Below are 23,233 nucleotides of genomic sequence, written 5' to 3' on the forward strand. Positions count from 1 at the left end.
GAGGTAATATAACAGGGAATATTGACTAAAATTTTGTACTAATTATGATAGTTAAGAGCACACAAACAAATATAATAGGAGGATGAAATGAAGGAATTAGTGAGGCAGGGGTTTTATCAAATCAAAAGGAAAACAGGAAAACAGACCAGAAAATTAGACAAGAATCAATTAATGCAGAATTATAGATAACTAAGTGTGCTACAGATATAAAGGTATAACCTGGCAAATTTTGCATTTAGATCTTGACTGCAGATAAGGATGAAGCAGGTGCGGTGAATTTGAAGTGAGAAGCATTACACAACAGTCTTCCTTGGCAAGCCAGTACAAGTCAGTAATGGAGAGCTTATCCAGGCATGGACTTGTCATTACAGATGACTTCTCTCTCATGGGGACAAACAGTACTTAGGGTTTAATGCCTTCTTCAAAGTGGTCACTCTCACTGTTTTTACTTTCAGGAGTTTGTAAATACACAACTATTTTTAGTTAAATAGTTGGGTCTTGTTAGACCTCAATAGGTCTCATTATATATGTGCTGTTTATAAAACACATGTTTGGGCTGTAATAACGAGGTGGTTTTATTTTAACCACTGGAAGTTTTCTTAGATTCACCCTTTCTGCTACCCAGGGACGCCTATACAATTGCACCTGGTAAGCACCAGGAACCAGCAGTCGAGGGGTTCTGGACAGCACTCTGGCACAGCTTTCAGGCTTCCCCACATTACGTCTGAATTTAGAAAAATACTTACTGCCTACCTATCTCATTCAGGCTGTCTCAACCCTCATGTCCACCCAGAGTATGTACAGGAGGCTAATACTGGCAGAAAAATACTTCCTAAACTTTATGTAATCATTTGGAATTCAGGAAGGACCGATTAGTATTCAAGAGTTGCAGCTGCTCAATATTTATACCACAGAGACTTGGCAGAAGCAAATAAAGGTACATAAAGCTGATGCTTGTCTTAATTAAGTGCAGTATAATAGGTGTTGGGGATATTTTTCTTAGTGAAGAGAGCAGTTTAGCAATGACCAGATATAACTCATTCTGAAGTTCAGAGTTTAAAACTAATCAATATGTATTTATAACAAGGGAAGAACTAAACATAATTTATTATTAGCTGACAACTAACTAATAGATAAAATCAAGATTTATTTAGGTACCTTTTTCCACATACCAATTTCTGACCAAAAAATTTCTCCCTTGGATTCTGATTGGGTTTTTTGCATTATTTCAAATAGACTTTTTAAAATTATTGTCTCATATGCAGAGTACCTGGGAGTGAACCCAAAAAAATGGAGAACGAGACATCTAGCAAGGATGAATTTTTCACTGTAACAAACTTAGCAATAGGAACACTTCCTAATTTTATGATGAGGGATCCTTAATGGCAGGTGACATTTTTAAATGCTCCTTTAAAGCACACAGTCTCCCTGTGTGCTGATGAACAGGTGTTGACTGGCAGACAATACAGGGATCACACGCATAGTCCCAGCACACACAGCCCAGGCTTCTCTCAGATGTCACTACAAAAACTTTTGAAAGAGAATGAGGAAGGTGGACAGATAGATCTGGCGTATTAAGCCTGAGAGGCAGAAAGGAGAAAGTGGAAAAGGACTTGGTTTGGAAAGGTGGTGGGTGGAAAATGGAGATGGCATTCTGGGCAAGTCCAGGGCAGGATGTGACCTTGTGACACCGAATGACTGATGACAGATAAGGAAGGAACAGCCACAAGGCCTTGAAACTAAATGTGGCAGGGAAAGGAAAGTTGCCAAGACAGGGAAGCAATGAGATAGGAAGGGTACCTTGGCAGCACCCTTTGCCATTGCCAAAGGATGAAATGCTGGGGCACTGAGATGTGATCTGCTAAGCAACATGTGTCTGTTAAAAAATTAATCAACTAAACAATGTTCCCTGTGCACATCCCATGGAAATCAGTGAGAATACATTTGCAAGATTAGCTCTGTAATATCAGTTTGGAATAAATTGCATTAGGAATACACAAATTTCAAGGTAAGTCTTTTGGAAAATATAATCTCTGGATATAATGAAAGCTCTGCTTCTTTGAATCTGAAGTCAAGATGGTGCTTCTCTAAATTATTATCACAGAGGTCAGTCAAAAGTTACAGACTTGATGCCCAACCATTGGGTGGGAACTTATGGCTTGCAGTGAGCAGAAGACTGAAAGAGGTAATAATGATGATTATGGGGGTCCTTTCTTGTCCCTAAATAGTCAAGCAGTTGAAATTTATCATGCCTTCTAACTTCAGGTTTTACAACTATTTCTGCATTTGAAAAATTCAAATTTGGTAGCTTTTAATGTGAACAGTTGCCAGCAATCTTACATGGTCCCTCACTGCTGTGTGTTCCACACTGCCTTGGAAACCAGGGATCCATTTCTTACTAGAGATGATGAGGGCCAGCAGAACAGTTAAACAGCCAGCCTGCTCCTGGAACACTTAACTCTTCTCTGGATCTCAGGCAAAGCAGCCAGGCTACTCCACTCTGCCATTAGAAGAGCTATTCCACTTTTCTACTTTAACCCTCTGGGAAAGTAAAGCAAATGAATATGGACAAAACCTCATTTCAGAATAATCTCATGAGGGACGTTCTCCTTTCATGGATACAGCATTGCTCAACAGAGAAATCAACCCTTTTGTCTCTAATTCTGCTTCTCACTCCATTACTTTGAAGTCCCTAAAATAATATCTCAACTGTGCAATCTGGTAAACAAAAGCAATAGTTATCTATCTTTGTAAACAGTGGTAAAATTCAAAGTATTAAAGATACTTTATATAATACAGGCAGATTGTAACAACACAGTTTGAAATCTCTACAGATTTCATAACAAACAACATTTTAAAATTAATCTGATTTAAAATATCTTGATTAAATTTTGAGAAAATTGGATCCTTTCCTTTATAAATCACTTAGCATGAAAGTAGTTCCTTGCTGCATTTTCAGGGTCTAAAACTTTGACAATTCATCTTTTGAGGGACTATTTTAGAAATGTATTTAGTACATGCAGGAAAAAGTGTTGGGTTTTTTTTTTCCCCTGGCTTTTATTTCTTTATGGAAAAACAAAAACAAAGACGTATTCATTTCTCTTACCTGTCAAAACCCATAGCAAAGCCAAACAATTAAAAATTGGTTCCTAAATTTCTTTAAGATATTAAATGATATATAGAGTGATGACTGTGACAAACAATGTTTTGCTCCTAAGAACATTATTTCAGTGAGCTGACAGGCTTTAGTCCATCCTCCTATGCAGGTTGCACACAAGTGCAGGCAGTATGAAAAAAAGTAGGACAGTGTCTATCTTCCAAGTATCTGTCTTCATGAAATCTACAATCAATGGTTTGGGGGGGAAAAGCATGTAATAGAAAAGGAATAAAATACAAATTCTGGGGTTATGAGGAACAATTCAAAATTAAACCAATATTTTTTAATAAATAAAATTTTAATCATTCATCTCAGCCCTGCATGTAGGAGTAGTGAATGATAAAATTCTTCCAGGAATCCCAGAGAAAGCCTTCTGTTTCATGGCTGATTGAGTTTTTTGAATAAACTACACTAAATTATAGAGGAAAGTTAATAATTGCTGTTGATTTGTTCCTGATTTTATTTCATTAAATGCAATGAATGCTGCAAATTCATACCTCATGTAACTGTTGAGTACAATGGCATTATTTGAGGCATGAATTTGATTCAATCTGTTCATTACTTGGTTATGTTGTCTGCTTGTCTGACAGCTGCAAGCCATGGAAAAAAGATTAACCATCTTCCGCAAGTACTTTTCCTTTTCATGTCCTTTTTTTCTAAAATGCATATTTAACAAGGTTTTGAAATAACAATAGGATTAGATGCTTGAGAGAAAATTAGGTCATATATTTGTTAGATACAAATCTTGCAAGTAATTAGAAACATGGGTATCAAGCAATATTTGTATTCTGTACTGTTGCCTTTGTGTGGAGACAGTGGGGATTTCAGAATAGCCCAATCAGTGTGCTCTGCACTTTTTCCCCATTATGTTTATAGAATAATAGTAAGGATGACTTTTAAACACCTCCTATAAGGGGGAAAATTACCTGCATGTAACCCACATTTATAGGTGTCTCTACTTTTGGAAAAATTTCACAATTCCTTACCATTTTTAGATGTTTAAGTTGCAAGTTTAAATGTAATATATAGGTAACAAAGGAAATACAGTATTACATAGAATCTTTTCAGCTGCTGTTGGCAGAAATCTTTAACATCAGTGACTACTTTTGTTAGTCAAGTACTTACCATAACATGGGAATAAATGGTTATATATTAAAATACAGATAAGTGAATAAATATCCTAAATCTTGGAGCCAGTAATACTACCCTATAGTCTTAATTTGAATATAATCATAAATGTTTCACTGAATGAAAATAACTTTGTAGTAGTAACAGACAACTTATTAAATACTTTTAAAACCAGAATACATAGACTGAAAACTGCTTCATGTATTCATAGTTAAAAAAAAAAAACATTGCAGAGGCTCTTACCTGAGTTTATACATGGGTAATGTTGGCCATTTACTGGACATGCACTGTAGACCATGGCAAATTTCCCTCTTTGTCCTGCCCCTTTGCTGCTTGTGCAAGATTGAGCACTGAATAAGAAACAAAAGCAAAGTGTGTCTCTGAGGGAATTAAAATAGAGAGGTGAAATACTCTAAAGGAACAAGGGAATTAAAATAGAGAGGGGAAATGCTGTAAAGCAACAATGAAAAGAAATCACAGGTGGAAAAAAGATTCTGCAAGAGGGATGGAAAAGGAGTGGAAGAGAAGAGGATATCTGGGCAGATCAGGAACCATGGACAACAGTGGTGAAAAGAAGGGACAACAGTGGTGTGGACCAGAGGAACAGAGAGAGACTGGAGGGCTTGAGATAGATGCCATGAAAATAGGGGGAAAAGGCCAGGAAGGAAAGAGAAACCATAGAACTGTGATCAAAGCCAAGCCAGAGGTGGAAAGAGAGGAAACAGAAGCAAACAGGAATGAAACAATGAAGGAAAATTCAGAAACAAACTTTATGGCCCAGCCTTGAACACAGCTGGAATCTTGAATTGGGAGACAGAAGGGGACTGTGCAGAAACACTCTTTCACAAGCTTGTGGCTTGGAGTGTGTCCCAGATGATTTCTGCTGACAGGAAAGGGGTGGAGAATGAAAATTGCAATTCCTTAGGTTCTGGCAATGCTGCTACCAAGACTGGATGAACCTTTCAGAGCAGGAGTTCCTAGTATTGCCCTGGTCCTGTGCAGAGCCATTTAGCATGGGACAAACTGAAAGAGTAAACCCCAAAACAGTCCATGGGGCTTGAAAAAATTTAATTTACACATCATCCTAAGAGCAGTTTAAAAGTCTTCTTTACAGGGTTATTCAAAAATTATTAAGGAAAATCCTACATTTAATATCATCTTCAGTACTAGGAGGGTTTGATGAGTATTATAAACATATTACATAAAACCTCTGCTTGCCAGGTGAAGGAAAATCTCATCTCAGCAAAGAGAAAGATTTCAACAACAGAATGGGGAAAGAGACTACAACAGCATCTTTCCTCCCCAAAACCAAAAATTGTAACAGAGATCAGCAAACTGCTTGGGACAAGAGAGACAACATTGTCCAGTCTTTCACCAGGGGAAAACCTACAGCCTTAGCAGGACAGGTGTCCTTCAAACCTGGTTGAGGCAGGTTGGATGGGTGGTACCTTGAGAAAGTCCTTTCCTCTTGTCTAGGACCATCCTATTTGGGACACATTTGTCTTTAGAGAATGGAGTCACCAGCAAAGGTGAAAAGGGCAGGTATCAAAATCACATGCTACTTTACAAGTGCTGGAAAACAATGCTGCACAATGAAAATATCTTCCAGAGAGGAACATTATGAGAGGTGACTGTGGGAGCGGTGTCATCCAGACTGCACACTGTGCTCCAGCTGGCCACTTCTTACGGGTGGCACTTCCTCACTTTCTGTTTTGAGACAGGAAAAAAAGAGCCTCACAATTAATTAAAACCATAGATGAAGCTACAGAGATGAGCCAGGGAGTAAAGAGGGAACAAAGCAATTAAGAACTTTCCTGTTAAAAATTCACTAGGCATACTGTAAAATTCAGAGATTGTTATGCCCCTCAAAAGTGCAGCAGACAGAAGCAGACACTTAAAAGAGCTTTCATTACTTACGTGCCTTTGGCTCCCTTTCAGGATACTGTGGAACTGGAAACAGCTACAGTAAATGTATTTTCTCTGCATTTGCCTTTCTTGACAAAACACCTCCAATATTTTGATCTCAAGAATAATCAGCTCTTTTGCATTTCCTTTTCAACTAACTGCAGACTTTTGCAAGTTAAAAATTAATGACAACTTCTCTTCCTCTTTTATTTTTTAAACAAAACCCTTCTATGCTCTTTTCTGGAAAAAAAAATGTCTTTTTCCTACAACCTGTAACTATTAGTCTAAATGGCATTCCCACCACTCTTTCTCCCTCCTTTGTGGTAACACACAAAATGAATTCCACCGCAACCACCTGGTTTGGGGAAACCATTATTCTGGAAATGAAACATTGTGTTGTGTCCTTTACCACTATTATGGGCAGTCAGTCTGCTAGAAGGTATTGGACAATTATAGGTTAGTCTTTTCAGAGAAAGCCATGGGTTTTGAGTTAGCAGTAACCATCTATCAATTCTTGAGATTATGCCATGATTTACTGTCAGAGCATCATGTATTCTCTGATTTTCTGCCTCCTGTGAAACATTGTGCTTTCCTTTTCTATTGATGTATCAACTATAATAGTTACAAGCAGCTACAGAAAAATCAATAGTGAACTTTCATTACTGTGCACATAAAGAGTACCATGCTGTGAGAGCACCTACTTCTTAAATAGTCACCAGCAGTAAGGTACACTACAGATATCTGTTATTTTGGTCTAAATGAAGAATGTCTGAATTGAAAACAACAAATATCTAAGATTTTTGACACAACTGGAGTCTATGTCAAGTTTTCCAGTATGTGATTTTTTTTTCCCCAAAGTATCAGGCTTGATTTTTACTTTCTGTACTCTTATCTGCGTATTTTTTCAATATAATGCTGACAGAGGAAATTAATACCAAAATAAATTGCTGGGCTCTGCTTAACTTGGTTGGACAGAAGCAGAAAGAATTGTGTAATCTTTGTGGAAGTAGTCTATCTTATTAGTCAAAGCAAGCTGACTGGTGAACAGACCAATAATCTCTGTGTTAAACACAAATAGGATAGAGTTGAAAGAGGCAGCATGGTGTTAGCACACACTCAGAGGTGCTCTTAGGACTGTGCACTAGAAAAAGCACTGAGTTGCTTTTCAACACAAGGTTTGGAAAAAAATAGGGTGATTTTTGGTTTAAAAATACTTGCCTGCCTCTGGGAACAAATTAACTTCCAATTAGCAAATGTAAATGAAGAAAGGCAAGAACAGTAAGCATGTGAGTGCACTGCCTTGAAGGAGCCCAAGACATTCAATGTTTCAGGTCATTTCCCCAGCAAATGGGCAGGAGTCCCTGCAGGGCAGGCAGGCAGCTCGGCTGCAGGAGTTAGTGGTCACTTTGGCACTTTGAGACTATGGTGATTTACAGCTGTAAATGCAGTGGTTGATGCTCAGTTACCTTAGATTTGAGAGCCTGTGGATTTCCATGAAACTAAAGCATGAGGATGCACATGTGTATGCACATCAATTGTATCCTGCCAAATGCTTATCCCACTGTCTGCCATGGCTCTAAGGCTACAGGAAAGCACAGCTTCTTGGCTAGTCTGGATCTGGAGCCCCATAATTCATGCTCCTCCTGTTAAGCCTGTGACTGTGTTGTCTATGGAAACATCTCATCCATATCTGACCAAAATATTTCAGTCTGAGCTGAGCAGTGAGCACAAATCTGCAGTTTTCCTGCTGCTATTTCTTACTGAGCGATTGAAATGTTAAAATTGTGCTGAGACAGTACCTCACTGAGAGTGTCCAGTCCTTTCTGACCAGGACTTCCTGTCAAGAAATCAGAGGCAACTGAAAAGTAAAACTCTCTCTCTCCTAAGAGCTGCATGTTTGAAATGCAGGTGTAAGAGTATTTGCTCTATTCCTCACTTCCCCACTCTGATTGATGAGTAACCATGCTGCCAGAGGGACTTTCAAGTGGGCTTTTCTTTAGCCTTCATATCTGTATGTTTAAAAGTTTAAGGAATAAGGATGAAGAACACATCTAAATCTTTGCAAAAATAGTCCAAAGGCTCTTTTGACACACACTGGGTGCCTCTCCAGTGTTTCCTACAGGCAGCACTGACACTTGCAGTTGGAGATGTCCCTATTTGGCACTTGTAGTTGGAGATGTCCCTATTTGGGCTTCAGTCGTCCCATTTGTCAAACCATTTCCACAACTAAGCTCAGACATCTGGGACAGTAAAAAGTGAAATTTGCAACTCCCTCTCAGATCAAATGTCAGAAACAATGTGTTTTGAAATAGTGCAGCAGAAAATTATCTCCCTTAGTTGTGTTCATTGTCCACAAAGGCAATACTGGCAATACTCCTTTGCACATTTGAGCGAATTCATGGGCTGCTGCAGTCAGGTGTGGCAGTGATCTGGTGACTGGTACACTCCTGTATATGACATTACCAAACTTGTTGGCTCTTTTCATCTAAGCCAGTGTGGTTTTTTGTCAGTGCTAATTTGTTAGGGGATTGAAACAGCACCAGCTTCAGTGTACCATCAATGTCTTGTTAGCTGTCTGCAGCTACATTTACATAGAAGATAACTGTAACTGCCTAGAGGAGAGTCCACCTCTCAAAAATAGCAGAATTCAAGTGTTTGGATAACAGGCATCGTATATTTGTTTCTACTGTAGTGCTTTCAGTACTGAGCAAATAAATAAAAGCATTTAATTTTATGTTATCTCAGCACAATTATAAAAGAAAATAGTTCTGTTACTGATTTCCACTTCCTGTATCTTACACAGGCAGAGGTGATTTTCTTTTTCATGTTCTTTCTAAACTAGAATCAGCTTCTACTGATGCAACTTGGTTCAGTGAAAAAAACTTCAAACTGTTAGTGCAAATATTGGCACACAGACCTAGTAAAACCATGTCTTGAAAAGTCTCAGAAAAGGGTAAAAAGAGGTTTTTGAAATCAATGACTAAAAGAAAATTAGTTCTCACACTAAGCCTTGTCTGAAAATAGTGCAAGAGGCTTAAAGCTCTGAATTAGTGGTCAATTATGTTGACAGAAAATCATCACAGAGTGCTGTACCTCTTAGATCAGCACATCACTAAAACACCTTTGCTTAATTCTCCTTCTCTCAATGAGAATATATTATAATAATTTTTGCTCCTGTGGGAATTCAGATTTAACAAAAGAATAAAGCCAAACAATATTCACCCAGTAATAAAAATCTGGTAAGAAGTTCAACCATTATCTGGAAATCACTATAATGATATAATCCAAACTGGCTGGTCTAATATTTTTAACCAAGTTGAAAAAGTTTGAAATATAATAATTAAATGCAAATACAGTTCTGATCCCAAAGACCAGAAGAATGCCTTTAAGCTAGTATTTATAACAAGAGCTATTTGACTGAGCTCTCTTGTAAATTTTATCATACCTGAGGCAGTTTTCCTCAGTCGATTAGCTGGAAAGCTGAATATATCCTGAGGCAAACCAGACATCTAGTACAGGCTAAATTCAACTACTGGAGCTTAAATTTGGCTTAATATATCCCCACTTGGATCTGCCTGTTTAATTCTCTTTCATATGATAACGTTGGTTTATTCATAGTCTGGACTTGCCACCTGAACAAACTGTACCTCATATCTTATTCTAATGGAATAGGAAAACTTTGCAAAAACCACAAAAGTTCCTGACTGAAAATCTAATGCAAATTTGGGATTAGAAACTGTTTTGTGAAGTGACTACAAGATTAGTACAGAGAGATTTTTCCCCTAAGGAGTGCTGCTTTTTATGATCATGCATTTTTTATAATCTGCAGAGACAGATGGGCTTTATAAAAGGATAGAGCCTGATACTCAAAAGGGTTTCAATGGCAGCTGCATTTCTGTGCTTTAACCTCAGTAGAAATTTATATCCTATATTTTTCCAGAAAATATTTATATTTCTTCTTTTTGGACTATATCACCCCTTGGTCAACTTCCAGTGGCAGCAGCAGAAATACCTCTGAGATTAATCTGTTCCATTATTCCTACTTTAAACAGCACTTGAGTAGCAAGAGAGGGATAGAAAGGGAAAAGACAGATAATGTGCAAGCTTCTCATGAGACCAATAAAGGCAAACATTCAGAAAAGTTACAAATGTCTAGGCAAAAGCAGAGCAAAATTTTTCTAGGTAAAAGCAAATCTCTCAAAAATTTTCATTCCTTACTTTCTAAATATTCAGCTTCTTCTCACCTAAATAATAGATTGGTTTTTGGTCTTCTTAAAATTATACCACACTATTATTTTAATTTGCATATAACACCCTTCCTGCCTCAGTTCGTAACTTCAAGGACTTGTATGATGTCCTATCACCATTCCCAGGAACTTCATAAATATTTATGACATCTTAAACTATTCACACCCTACAAATTGCAGGCATTGACAGATAATTCCCTTAAAACACCAACAGCTCTGTGTTCTATTGAAGATTCAAGTGATGTTGCAGAAATTAACTGGGGAAACTCTTTGGTTCAATAAATTTCCTACTTAGTCTCATTTTTTAGCTTATCAGAAGCCTAATTCCTGCCTTTATGAAATTTGATACTGTGATACTACTGCTCTGGCAGATTTGCCTGTATGTAAGCATATATACATATATAAAAACATGGTGATAGGAGGATAATTAGCACAGTAGTTTTGTTACCAATGCTCATTCTAACTGAATATTCAAATACAAACATTTACTGCCCAAACATATATTATGGCCCTGGGATGAGGTGAGGAGTTCCAAAAAGAATGTTTTGACTCACCTTCTTTCTTGGTTTACCTATGAGACCTTCACTAAATCATTTCTGCCCTAGTTACCAACGTGTGCTCACATACAAATATGACCATGCCTCCACAAGACAGTCGTTACCGATTTTTTTTTCCTAGAAAAGAGAGATTTAGATCGAGACATTTTTTCTAGAATTGATCTGTCATTTACCTTAAGCAGTCACTAGATCAAACACAAAACAAGCCTAGAAGCAGGAACCAGAAAGCCACATCAGCCCAGGCAGGTTCCCTTTCCACCAGCCTAGCAAGGCAGGCAGGAAATTTGGGCTTAACCACATTGGGTCAATTTATCCAATGCACCAGCAGTGCTTCAACCTAAAGACTGAAGCACACTTTCACTGAGAACAGCTTGTAGCAAGCAATAGCAGAGACCACCCATTGGCATGGTGAGAGATTCCAGTTGTTTGGGGAATTTCCTTGAAGACACAACACAGCAACTGCTCTCCAAACTCCTGTTCCTCTGTCATGTCTTCAAAGAAAGCAGCAGATACTCTTTTATATGGAAAATAATCCTATCAGTGAATGCTGAAGCTTGGACTAAAATACCTTCAGAATAAACCTTTGGGCCATGGATGGGCTCCCCTCAGTCCCAGATGAGCAAGAGACAAGAAATGTTTCACTGCTGACCCACCAGGCAGGAGCCAGGCTGGACTTCAGCAGGGGCAGAACTGCAGGCAGGGAGGGAGCTTTAGAAAGTGAAAGAAAGTGAGGTGGTAGTGGAGTTTAAGCATGGCAAAGCTGAAATGCCAGCAGTGGAACCAAACCACTGCTTGGGGCTGTGGTCTGTCCCCACATCTCCTGGGCTGGGGCATAGTTTCATCCCCACTGGCTCCCCATACCCCTGGCTGTGTAGATCTACCACCCCTGGCTTTGTGGCTGAACCTGGATATATTTTTCCCTCCCAAACTGCAGTGAGAAATGCTGGACTTTGTATTTAAGGGTGTAGCTGGCTGTGGAATTTGGGACAGGATCTGTGAGCAACTCTTCCATCAGAGGCCTGGCAGGATCTTGTTTGATTGTGTTTCAATGGCCACCATATCACATATGCTTCATGTGCAAGTAATAAGGATGTTGGTTCCTGGGGTGTCAGGACAAGAAGTGAGTGGAGATTTTGTTTGTTTAACTTCCAAGAGAGTAAATGCAGCCTGAGCTGCTGAAAGTCAAGCTGTTTTATTTTCCTGAGTGATGACTCAGTAATTACACCAGTCATAAAGATTCAAGAAATCAAATTAAGCTTTGCCCTTTGTCTTTACTGGTACTGTAAGAAAAGAAACAACTGAAATGTAGTAACCTACTTCCACATTCACACAAGGAGAGGAATCCACCTTTTTTCCCATGTCTCTCTTCCCATTGCAGAGCTAACAGTGCCAAAAGCAATTATAAAATTACTCACAAAATCAATAAACATGGTTTTTAACAGACATCAGGAGCTTCTCAGTAAGAATCCATCATTTTACAATCTTTTTAGAAAAGAAGAATAGGCTTCAATGCTTTAAATAGCAATAGAAAGAAGCCTACCACTATAAAGCAATATGAAAATGTTTTAGTTCAGTCTAAGTTCTTCTGAAACCGGAAGTCCATCAAGATTGAAAACTGAGGGAGTGAAATAGGATCCCGACTAGGAATTGCAGCTTGTTCTCCTAAGTATCTTGTTCTCACTTTAAAAGTATATACAGTCTTGCCCAATACTAGGGCATGAATGAAACATTCTGCTATAGAAGAATTTAATTAAGATTTTCAAAACAATGTGCCCTTTATCAGATGTTACGTTCAACTGAAAATGAAAATTACTTTATGACCCTAATAAATAATCAGAGATCGACTGTTGCACTGTTACAGACAGCTTAGCCACTGCCAAAAAAGAATCCTAAAGACAGGAAAATTTTTCTACACATTCAGTTTGGACTTGGGAATCTTAAGAAAAGTGCTTTTTGTTCTTACAGTATAGAGGTTTTTCAAGGTTTGGAAAGTGGTAAATATATGCAGCTTATCACTGATTAAAAAACATCTATCAAGAATTGTTTCCCATGACTTCTAAGTGAATAATATTCAGCACAGTCCTGCTGTAATAAAATTGAGGGGAATTTTGTAGTAAGGAGCTTATCTTTACCATAAATCTTCCTTCATTACAGCATTTTGTCTGTCAAGAAGGCTTAGCTATAGAATGGCATGCATCTGCCTTCATGACAGATGTGCTATATGGAACTGCTGCTGTTGCCCTTAGTTTCAGTGAAGGAGAATTGTGGGTAATTTTCAGAGATGGGCACTTTATCAACCATTAGTACACCTGCCTTCAAAATAATTTTTACCACATGTCAAAAATCTACCTGTGTTTTAAGTCCTATAATGCACAGATTTCACAGGGCTAGCAGAAAGCAGGAAAAAGTAGTACAAATCTGTTCAAGGTTTGTTATGTATCAGGTTTGATAACATCACCTCAGCCCTGGTTATTTCCCCTTCTTTGAACTATTTTGGGGTAAAAATCTTCATCAGAACTAACGTATTTCATCCTCAAGCTCAAATGGGAATTGGCCTCACCCAAAAGGCCATGATGAGAGCCCCAGCCATGTGGGGAGGCACGTTGTCTCTTTCCCTGATAAAACAGAACACTTCTAGGCAGAGGCAATGCTGCTTCTTAAGCCGTGCAGCATGGTTGGAAAGAACCAGGCAAACCTCTCAGAGGGCAAGCCTGAAGGCCATCCTGGCCAAAACCAGCCTCAGCAGAGTTTAGAAGATGTAACAGTTTATCGATGAGCTACAGTCGTTCCAAAGAGCTGCTAAGTTTAGAGGCATTGGGTTTCAATAAAGTCCTTAAATGATGGGGCTCATTAGCCCCCTCGGGTGAGGGAGCTCAGGCCAGGGCTGGTAACCAGCTCTAGAGCCCGGAGTATCCATGAGACTGGAAGCAGCCTTGTGAAAGGGAGAAATCCTCTTTCCCATGGAGAGGCCCAAAATCTTATTTTGTCCTTGCAATGGTGCAAAATGCAAAGAGGCAACTGAGCTGTGTTCACACCTCTTCATGGCTTCATGTAGAAACAGCATCGAATAAAAGACATGAGCAGTAAAATTTAAGCAGCTTTCTCTGGGAAATATTTAGTGCTCCCAAGGAGTTACTATTTTTCAAAGTTAAATCTCTCATTCTGTTTCATTTTTCTTTTCAAAATTCCCAGACCAAAGGAAACTCTCTATAGATTAGTACACCCCCAAATTTTCAGTATTTCATGTTTGGAATATGAGAGGGAGAAAATCTCTCTGAAACCTAAATATTTTTCCCCTCCAAAGACCAGACCCATTTTGGGGGAAAATATGCAAAAGTGTTCTCCTTGGGCTGAATGTTGTATGCAGTTTCAGCTTAACACACGGTTTTATGGCAGATGTGGAAAATAATCAAAATGGGGGATGTCTGGGAATACTGGCAGATCTTTACTGTGACTGCAGAGCAGATCCTGACACACTATAATACTGTTTTTGTCTTAATTGTCAAAAGTAAGCTATAGAGAACAAAAATTCTTTGTTTGACAGAAAAGCAATTGCTATTTCTTGTAAAATATATAATATATTCCAGAAGACCTAAGGGTTTACTTTTCAGTAAGGATAGAAAAAGATGCGCGCCCCACTGTGAGCTCACAGTAAGCCTGTTTCATGTAAAAAGTTGGTAATTAGTCCCTGAGTGAATAAAGTAGAAGAGCTAAGAGACTGATACTTACTGTAGAAACACAAAACACTTTTTCTAGCTGCTAGGATTTAAAGGGTGTGTGGGTGGGAGGGGGGGACCTACTCCTACTCATTTAATTTACAAGCATCTGAACTTCAGAAAATGATTTCTTGCATTAAGCTTAAACATGTGTACTTTAAATTGTTACTAACCGATGTAAAGATCGATAAGAGACATTCCAGTTTAAAAAAAAATAACAGGAATGAGGAATTATGTGAAAGGATAAGGGATGTCGCGCTGTACACATCAGTAACAGATTTCACACTCATTGTACTGTCTGCCTTCAGCAGCTACACCAGCATTGCTTGGTGTCTCACCAAGTTAACTCCTTAGCAGTCAAAGGAAATACTTGTAAAACCAAATCTGTTTGGCCAGAGTTCCATAATAAACACTGAGCACAAAACCAAACTCAAACCACAGGAAAACCATCTACTTAAACCCCAACATTATAATTTGTATCACTGTCAACCAACACTAAGTATCACCAGTGAAAACAGTACCATTTCTTGTTCTACCTGCATAATTTGAAGGTACTGGAAATAACTTAATATTCACATGTTTTCCTTTGTTACTACTAATCTTAACCAGAGCTACAGTTTATGATTCTCTCTCAAAAAAACCCACATAATTTTTATTGCAATTATGGGTTCAGCAAACGTATTTTTGACAACATATAACTATCCCAGGAGAGCTTGAGAGATGACAGTGGAGTTTTACACAGTGCTCTCAGCACATGTCCTTTGACTTCTCTCTGTTCAGATTGTCTCATTTGCTTAACTGCAACATTCACTGTTAATGGATATGAGATAAGAACACACATCAAAAGTCATATGCAGAGATCTTGGTCACTTCACAGAGACTCACCCCAAATCAGGTTGCCTCTATGTCCCTACTATGGTAATTGCAGTCCTGAAGACATCTACACACAAATGAATTATGTAGTGATATCCTAAATTGTGATAACTTGGACTGTCCCTGATTCAGTATAGAAATTCAGGAAAATCGACTTATTTTCACTGGTTAACTAATAACATCTTGTTTACAAGCACCAAGCCTCACCACAAATAGCAAGAACTTGTTTAGAGGAAAGACATTAAAAGTATTTTCCCAGGCTGAAAGTGGCACAGGAGCCCAGAACTACTTTTGTTTACTGTTAGCATAAACTGGACTTGTTTCTAAATCTTAGATGCAGTGCTTATGTTGCCACATAGAAGGAACTGTCTCAAGACGAGGAAAGAGACCAGCACAGACCTTCCCCTGCAGTTCTGCAATGCCCATGGGACACCCTGAGGCCACACTGCACCCATGCACCCACTGCCAAAAACCACTGATCCTGGGTTTGGGGGTAATATATAATATATAAAATATTATGCCTCCTCTTGACTTGGAGTATGGCATCAATACAGCTAAAAACAGAAGAATATTTGGCTCTAAAAGACATATTAAATTCGCCACTTTTGTAGAAAAAGATTAAAAGTTTGCAATTCTCTTTGTTTCTTCCTTATCTCTGTAAAAATTTATCTTGTGATTTTTCAATAAATATCTAATCCATGCAATAGCATTTAAATAGAGGGTAAAAATAATAATGAACTTGGTTTTCCAAGAAGCCAGCACAATCTCATACACAGTATGGCTCAAAATAGACAGAGAGTAACAGAAAGATGCCCTTTGAATTTAAAGGGGGTTGAATTAGATAACAGTTTGTAAAACTTTCTGACTTAGTTATTTTTACAGAGGAAAAAAGTTCCAAATACTGATTCTGAAATCATACATTTTACCTTGCTGTTAGACAGTTTAATCTCCAGCATAGTCCCTGTTTTCTGTGGGAGTTTTTATGTTCTAGCAATTCATTCATGATTATATTTTGCATCTGAAACAACCTATTTAAGCTAATTGTGATAGGTGATACTGTTTCTTTTTTAGCTTTATAAAAATATGCTTAGAACACCCAATTTTTAAACCAGGTTACACTAGGTACAAAATACCTTGGGAGTTTTCTGTAGGTACATAAAATAATAAACAGCTATATTTTATATCAGAAAATGTCCAGTGTAGTACAGGAAAACATGATTATCTAAAGATCTCCAGAGACACTGGCAAAAAGACTTTGGATAAATGAGTTTGAATAGCTAAGGGACCAGGCATAGCAGCTTTGAAGTTTCCAGTCCTCTTCACTTGGGATAATGTAAAGCTGAGACAATTCTTGTTGGACAGCCATCACAATTTCACTATTACTGGCAAGTTCCTTAAGTCAACTAGCAAAATTCGGTGGATGTTATGTCCCCAGTTCCCAAACAAGCAGCACAAACCCAGGAGTCACTCGCTTCATTTCCACAGTGAAACTGGGACAGGAAAGAGGCAGGCAATAACAAGCCCAGCAGGAAGCACTGGCCCCGGTTCACGCAAGAGGGAATCCAGCGTGCAGCTGGCAGCCAGCACATTCCAGAGGGGCTCCTGCTCACAGCCTGGAACTCGGCTCTGGAGGCTCTGTGTGCTGCCACTGGCAGCCACCGGGACCCTTGGCATCTTTCCTATTCTCTTGTTCTAAAGACAATGTTTGCCTCCCCCAACCATTTCCCTCATGTTCCAGCACAAAGTTATGTGCAGAAACCAGTATTTGCTCTGTTTAAAGCACTTCTAGGAAAAGCTGCAGTGAGACCCAATTTACCCAGCCTCCCAGGCTCCCAATGGAGTGGGTGACCAACATGTGTTCCTGTTTTGCAAAGGAAAACACTCATTTCCCCACAATCAGAGGCTGGCATTTACAATGAACCAAATTCTGCAAAATTCTCCATCTCCTGGGCTCCAAAAATATCCACAGATTAACAGATTTGTCTTTCTACAAAGTGAATAAGCAGCATAGTTGTGCCCAGTAGCACCATGCTCTAGCCTTACAAGAAAGTGCTACAGTACTCTACTGATGGTAAAAATGATCAAACACGACCAAAACAAGCTCTCCCAGCAAGTGCTCTCTAATCAGCTCCCTCTTCCTGCATTAGAGCAGCACTCTAATTTGCAAGCTTTAGAATAACTTCTGCATTCACCAGACATGTTAAAAGACAATTTCATCTGAGTGGTTTTTACACAGGGGAGCAAACAATGAGAAGATAATATACTGGCATTTATCTTTGACCAGCATTTCCAGAGCTTGTACTTGCTGTATAGGAACAGAAGATAATCAAACAAAGGCAGAGTGAACAAACTGTACCTGCCGTGCTGATGTAAATGCCCCGTTGTCCAATACCAGAAAAAAAAAAAAATCAGTGTTGGATTTCAGAAACCATATGCAGGTTAAAGGGTACCATTCTTATCTAGTATTCCACCCAAAGGACAATGATTTCATTTTATAAAGATCATTAGTCAGTGAAATATATATTTTAGAGAGTTTCTAGTAGGGAATATTATTTTGGCAGTCACTGGAGTGTACCAGATGGTTCATTAACATAGGCTAGACAAGTCAAAGGCTTTCAGAATCATTTTGAAAATGTCAAACAGAAACAAGAGCACTGTCACTTTTTATTAGAATTAACTACATCATACCCTGGACACAGATTTCACCTTGGGTCAGAAAAATTAATACAGAATTATATGAATTGTGTAACATAGTAGGTTAAAGATAGGGCTTCCTCTTGGGACTCATTTGCTAGCAATATATTATGGTCTTCTACTTTAGGAATCCTCAACCTTTCTTTTTGTTAGCTATGAAAAGAGCTGACCTTGCTCAGACTCCATTGGTGTCTAATTGATTTGAGGTATATGCAGAATTTCAACAAGACACTCCACTAAAGCTCTTTTGTGATCATTTTCCCAGGAAAGTTGGCAAAAGGGTTCACTGAATATTCAGCAGCTTGTAAAGTATGCTTTTGTCAGGAGGCAAAAAAATACATCCATTTAGTGAAACACTGACTTCATAAACAGGAATTAAAATGCAACTGAATTGTTACCTGGGTTTTTTTCTGTCTTTTTTTAATTATCATTCAGATGTCAAAAACCTCGAGAACTTCCAGCTTGTGGAAGGTGTTCAGGAACAAGTGAACGCTGCTCTGCTGGACTACACCATGTGTAATTACCCACAGCAAACAGACAAATTTGGGCAGCTTCTCCTGCGACTACCAGAAATCCGGGCTATCAGTATGCAGGCCGAAGAATACCTCTACTACAAACACCTGAACGGGGATGTGCCGTGTAATAACCTTCTCATTGAGATGCTGCATGCAAAGAGAGCATAAATTATACCCATTAGAGCTTCTGCTTTCAAGGAAAAGAAATTATTCTGAACTGCTCCAAGCAACACTAATTAAAACATGGTTTTAAGACTTTGCAAAATGGTGTAATAATCAAATACTAATAGTAAATAAGTGATGTATCAGGGTATTTGTATTGCAAACTGTGAATCATATGCTACACATCCCCAAAGGAATCTATATAGGACTTTATACCGGAGTGAACTTACCAAGTGGATACCATCACCAATGTCAACAAGAAAAAGGACAGAATGATCATTGTATATTTAACTCTGCTGATTGCCAATATGAAGAAACCTAGGTGAAGAAAAACCTGATCTGTATTATTGAGCTAAGATGGTGGGGAATTTGAGTGCACTAAATTCCTTCACTGCATAGAAGGACTCATAAAACAGTTACAACAGATGCAAAACTGCATCTACAGCATCTTCTGTCATCCTTACAGGGACCCAACGCTTACTTCTTCTGTGCTAAATGATGTGGCATCCATTGAACAAGCTGTAAGAGAGAGCTGGCCTAGGCCACGTGCTGTGGCTGTGGCCACCAAACCCTCCAAGTCTGGGCCTGCCTGTGGGGCCTGCAAACCGCTCCTAGGAAGAGTCTGGGATCCAGTTAGCTTGGCATTCTTAACTGTGCTCTGAAGTTTGTTTTGTCACGTGTTCATGTTGTTCTACCAGGCAGTATCCCTCTTCTATTGCTCTTATCAGATAGCTGTTAAGCAGCTAAGGGAATATTCCAAAATAAATTAACCAATTCAACTGCATACTCAACCAGCTGCTAAAAGATGGCTCCACTATATATTCATGCCTGTTTCCAAATAAAAAAAATAGAGATATTTTAGCCATCCCAAACAACACTTTCTTTGACAAGAAAACAGAATTAGAACACCAAATACTGATGCTAAAAATCCAAAAATAAATTTTTAAAAGAATTTTGTGATAAAAGAAGTGACAAGTGAATTGTACAACTGGATGATGCCAGGGAGCTTATTAAGAAATGATCTTTAAAATTGCCAGTAATTTGGAAACTAAATTTCAACTCAAACATCCAATATCTAACGAAACTTCCTGTTTTCAAAGTTAGGTAATATACCTATTTTACGCAAAGAAAGAAGAGTGATACTGCTGTGTCTATGTAGGCCAAAGTCTGCTGCAGAACAAATATTAGAAAAGAACAAACACTTCTCTCTCTGTCCAAATGAAGATATCAGTATTAACATGTAGTGCCACATTTATAAGTCTTGCCTTATTTCATTACCCTTAAAGGTAACTGCGCAGGTGTAGATCAACATACATTTCAAATTAAAGTATTAATCTCTAGCATTAACAAAAACATAGTGTTTACATTCTTTAGGTCCTGTGGGGAAAAACTGTGATAAAATTGCAGAGCAGTGATTTCCTTATTATTTCTTTTAAATTGGTAATTATTTTACCAGTACTTAATTACTGTATGTCGTGAGACACTAAAATCAATAGGGGTATTTCATTTTTACTTTAATTTTTGAGATTATTGGCTGCACAATCACTTGTAGAAACTGTATAAAATCCTAATACTTTACTTTTTTTCATGAAGATTGCTGGCTTTTGAATAGTTTATTTATATTGTATATGATAGTTTTCACTGTAGACAATTATGATTCTAATTTATTGTTCTTTGGTTTCATCTTTATATAAGATATAGCCAGAATGAAGAAGCCAAATATATGTGTTTACTGTAGCATGTCTTCAAGTTAGTGGAACATAGTTCAGGGACACAGAAGGGTCTTTACAAATTAAAATCATTCACTTGATTAAATGTCTGTAAATCTTCATAATCCTAAATGTAGTTTATTTAAATCTATTGTAAATTATGTGAGTTGTAACTTTTTCTGTTTCATGTGAACTTGAAAAGGTGCATTTCTCTCACTTTTGTCCAACCATTCATCCATTGTATACCAAAGACATCAGTTATTACATCTGCATTAGTACGAAGCACACTATTTAACTGCCTGTATTAATCAGCTCTAATATTCTGTCCATGCATAGGGTACCAACACAGCAAAGCCAAGTGTCTGCAACTCTTACATGCCTGTCTTGTACCACAGCACACACACACACTGTCCTACAGACCTCGAGGAAACCGAGCACAGCCCCTCAGCATCCCCCAAGGCAGACAGAAACATTATTTAAATACCAGTGCTCTCCCTCAAACAAGCGAAATTAGCAGAATAGTAATGATTGACGTGGCTGTGAAATACACAAACAAGATAAGTGTGGTCATTCTTTCCTTTCAGAAAGAAAAGCAAAGCATTAATTCAAGTGTTTGCATTCTGTATTTTCTCTTTTTTTTCCTGTTGAAATGCTACAGTGAACTTCACCGAATATTAAGGAAAAAGCTGAAAAAATATTGCTAAATATTCATAGCACCATTATCCATATACAGGACAGAAGAATTAAAATAAGAATGTAGAAGAAAGGAACAATTCATGAAAATGCTTTCAGATAATTGAACTTATATTTGCCCATATCCAGGGTTCCAAGAATCCCATCATATTGCCCGAAGTACACGAACAAAACAAAACAAAAAAAAAAACCCACAAAAAGAACCCGCTCACGTTAATTGTTAACTACTTTGCAACCAAGCATTTTCTTCTGACTGCCTTATTGATTACAGGATATATTAGTAAAAGCAGACTAAAATTCAAAAAGGTTTAGCTTTGGCTGGTTTATTATAGTTGTTCTGTGTTTGTAAACAGACAATCTGTAAAGTCTGATTATTTGTATTACAGATGTTCTGCAGCTGCCTTGGATTTAAATCCATGCAACTCTTAGAATGTGCAGTGAGTTACTTGTTGAAGTTGAAGTTCTCTTACTGTATCAGTGAAATACATATTGTCATGTCAGTTCTTGCCAAGAGTTTCTCATCACCAATGGAATTATTTTTTTCAGTATTTCAATAAATATTGATATGCCCGTGCTGATTACTTTATAATTGTCTGTATAATACCATCGTTCCACTGAAATGAAGCATCAGTCAAAAATCAGTTACTCAGAAGAGGAGAGTAAAATGAAGGAGAAATATGAGCACCAAAGAGAATTTGATACAAGTGGAAGACACAAGTGTAGAGAACAGCACCTTCAAAAGCTCAGACAGCAATGGTGACATTGCCTAGGCTGAAGCCAAGTAAATACAGCTAAAACAGGTTAGAAAAGCTGAATCTCTAACCAGAAAGAAATTTACTGCTTAATACTTTAAATTAATACCTTTGGTCTCATACTGCACACATAATTTTCACTTTACATGTACCCACAAAGAGTTAAGCAGCCAAAGCATCAGGGAGGGAAAATGGCAGAACAAAAGAAAATCAGGTAACAGGATCCAGCAGAGCTCAGGATAACCTCTCAGCAATGTAAATACATGACAGGGCTAGGGGCAAACCCACAGCTTCCAACACAACTGCCAGTGCAGGCTGCCAAGGAGACAGATGTTACTGCTACTAGAGGAAAATATTTTCCTAAAGTTGCCCTCTGGCTCATTTGACTGCTGTTCTGAGAGCAGGAGGTGAAGTGGTCCAAGAGAGCTTGTCAGCTGTACCCTACTGTTCTGAGACCCAGTCCAGTGCTTCCCCTGAACTGTCTGGTAGTAGAAACAGGGCTGTTCTCTCAGGTGCCAAATGTTAACGCTTCAGGGGAAAAAACAGGGCTATAATTAGTTATTTACAAATCCTGCACTTGAATGAAACAAAGCTGGTTTAGTGTTGCAATAAAAGCAGGGTAAAACACAGAGGATTTGGTGGCTTATAAATGAAGAAGGATTATTTTAACTTTTAGGAATCATAACAGAAACCCATGGTTTTGCAGAGACCCAGGGGAGATTTCAGGGTTGATGTATTTTAGATAGCTTTCCTTACAAGAGATATATTTTGGTGAGATATATTTAGTATACACACTACATGTTTAAAGTATGAGGGGATTTATTTTTAACTGAGTTTGACACTGCTTCTGGAACAATCTGCTGTATGTTTTTATTGGAAACATGGAAAGAGTGAGTTCAATGTAACACAGGTCAAGCCAGTACAATACTTGGTGATCTTGACAATTTCCTGGAATACTGAATAACACTCTATTAACCCCTACATTGAAGTCCATAGTCTAAATACATCACAAGAGTTCTAACAATATTTTTACCTTCTCTGACAGAGTTGCTGGTTTTTTCTAGGGAAATTCCATATAGTTGCATCTGTAGGAATTTGGAATGGCAAACAGCATTAAACTAACTA

The 23,233-nt window shown here is 38.2% G+C and overlaps 1 protein-coding gene across 1 annotated transcript in view; it reads left to right on the forward strand.

The window, feature by feature from the left end:
- The window catches only part of NR5A2 (nuclear receptor subfamily 5 group A member 2), an 83,783-nt gene extending 64,823 nt beyond the window's left edge, over positions 1 to 18,960 (forward strand). The window contains exon 8 of the mRNA XM_036387867.1: positions 18,713 to 18,960. Coding sequence (XP_036243760.1) covers positions 18,713 to 18,960 — 248 coding nt within the window. The remainder of the gene's footprint in view (positions 1 to 18,712) is intronic.
- The last annotated feature ends 4,273 nt before the right edge of the window (positions 18,961 to 23,233 follow it).

This window comes from Molothrus ater, chromosome 9, assembly GCF_012460135.2.
Source record: "Molothrus ater isolate BHLD 08-10-18 breed brown headed cowbird chromosome 9, BPBGC_Mater_1.1, whole genome shotgun sequence".
NCBI lineage: Eukaryota > Metazoa > Chordata > Aves > Passeriformes > Icteridae > Molothrus > Molothrus ater.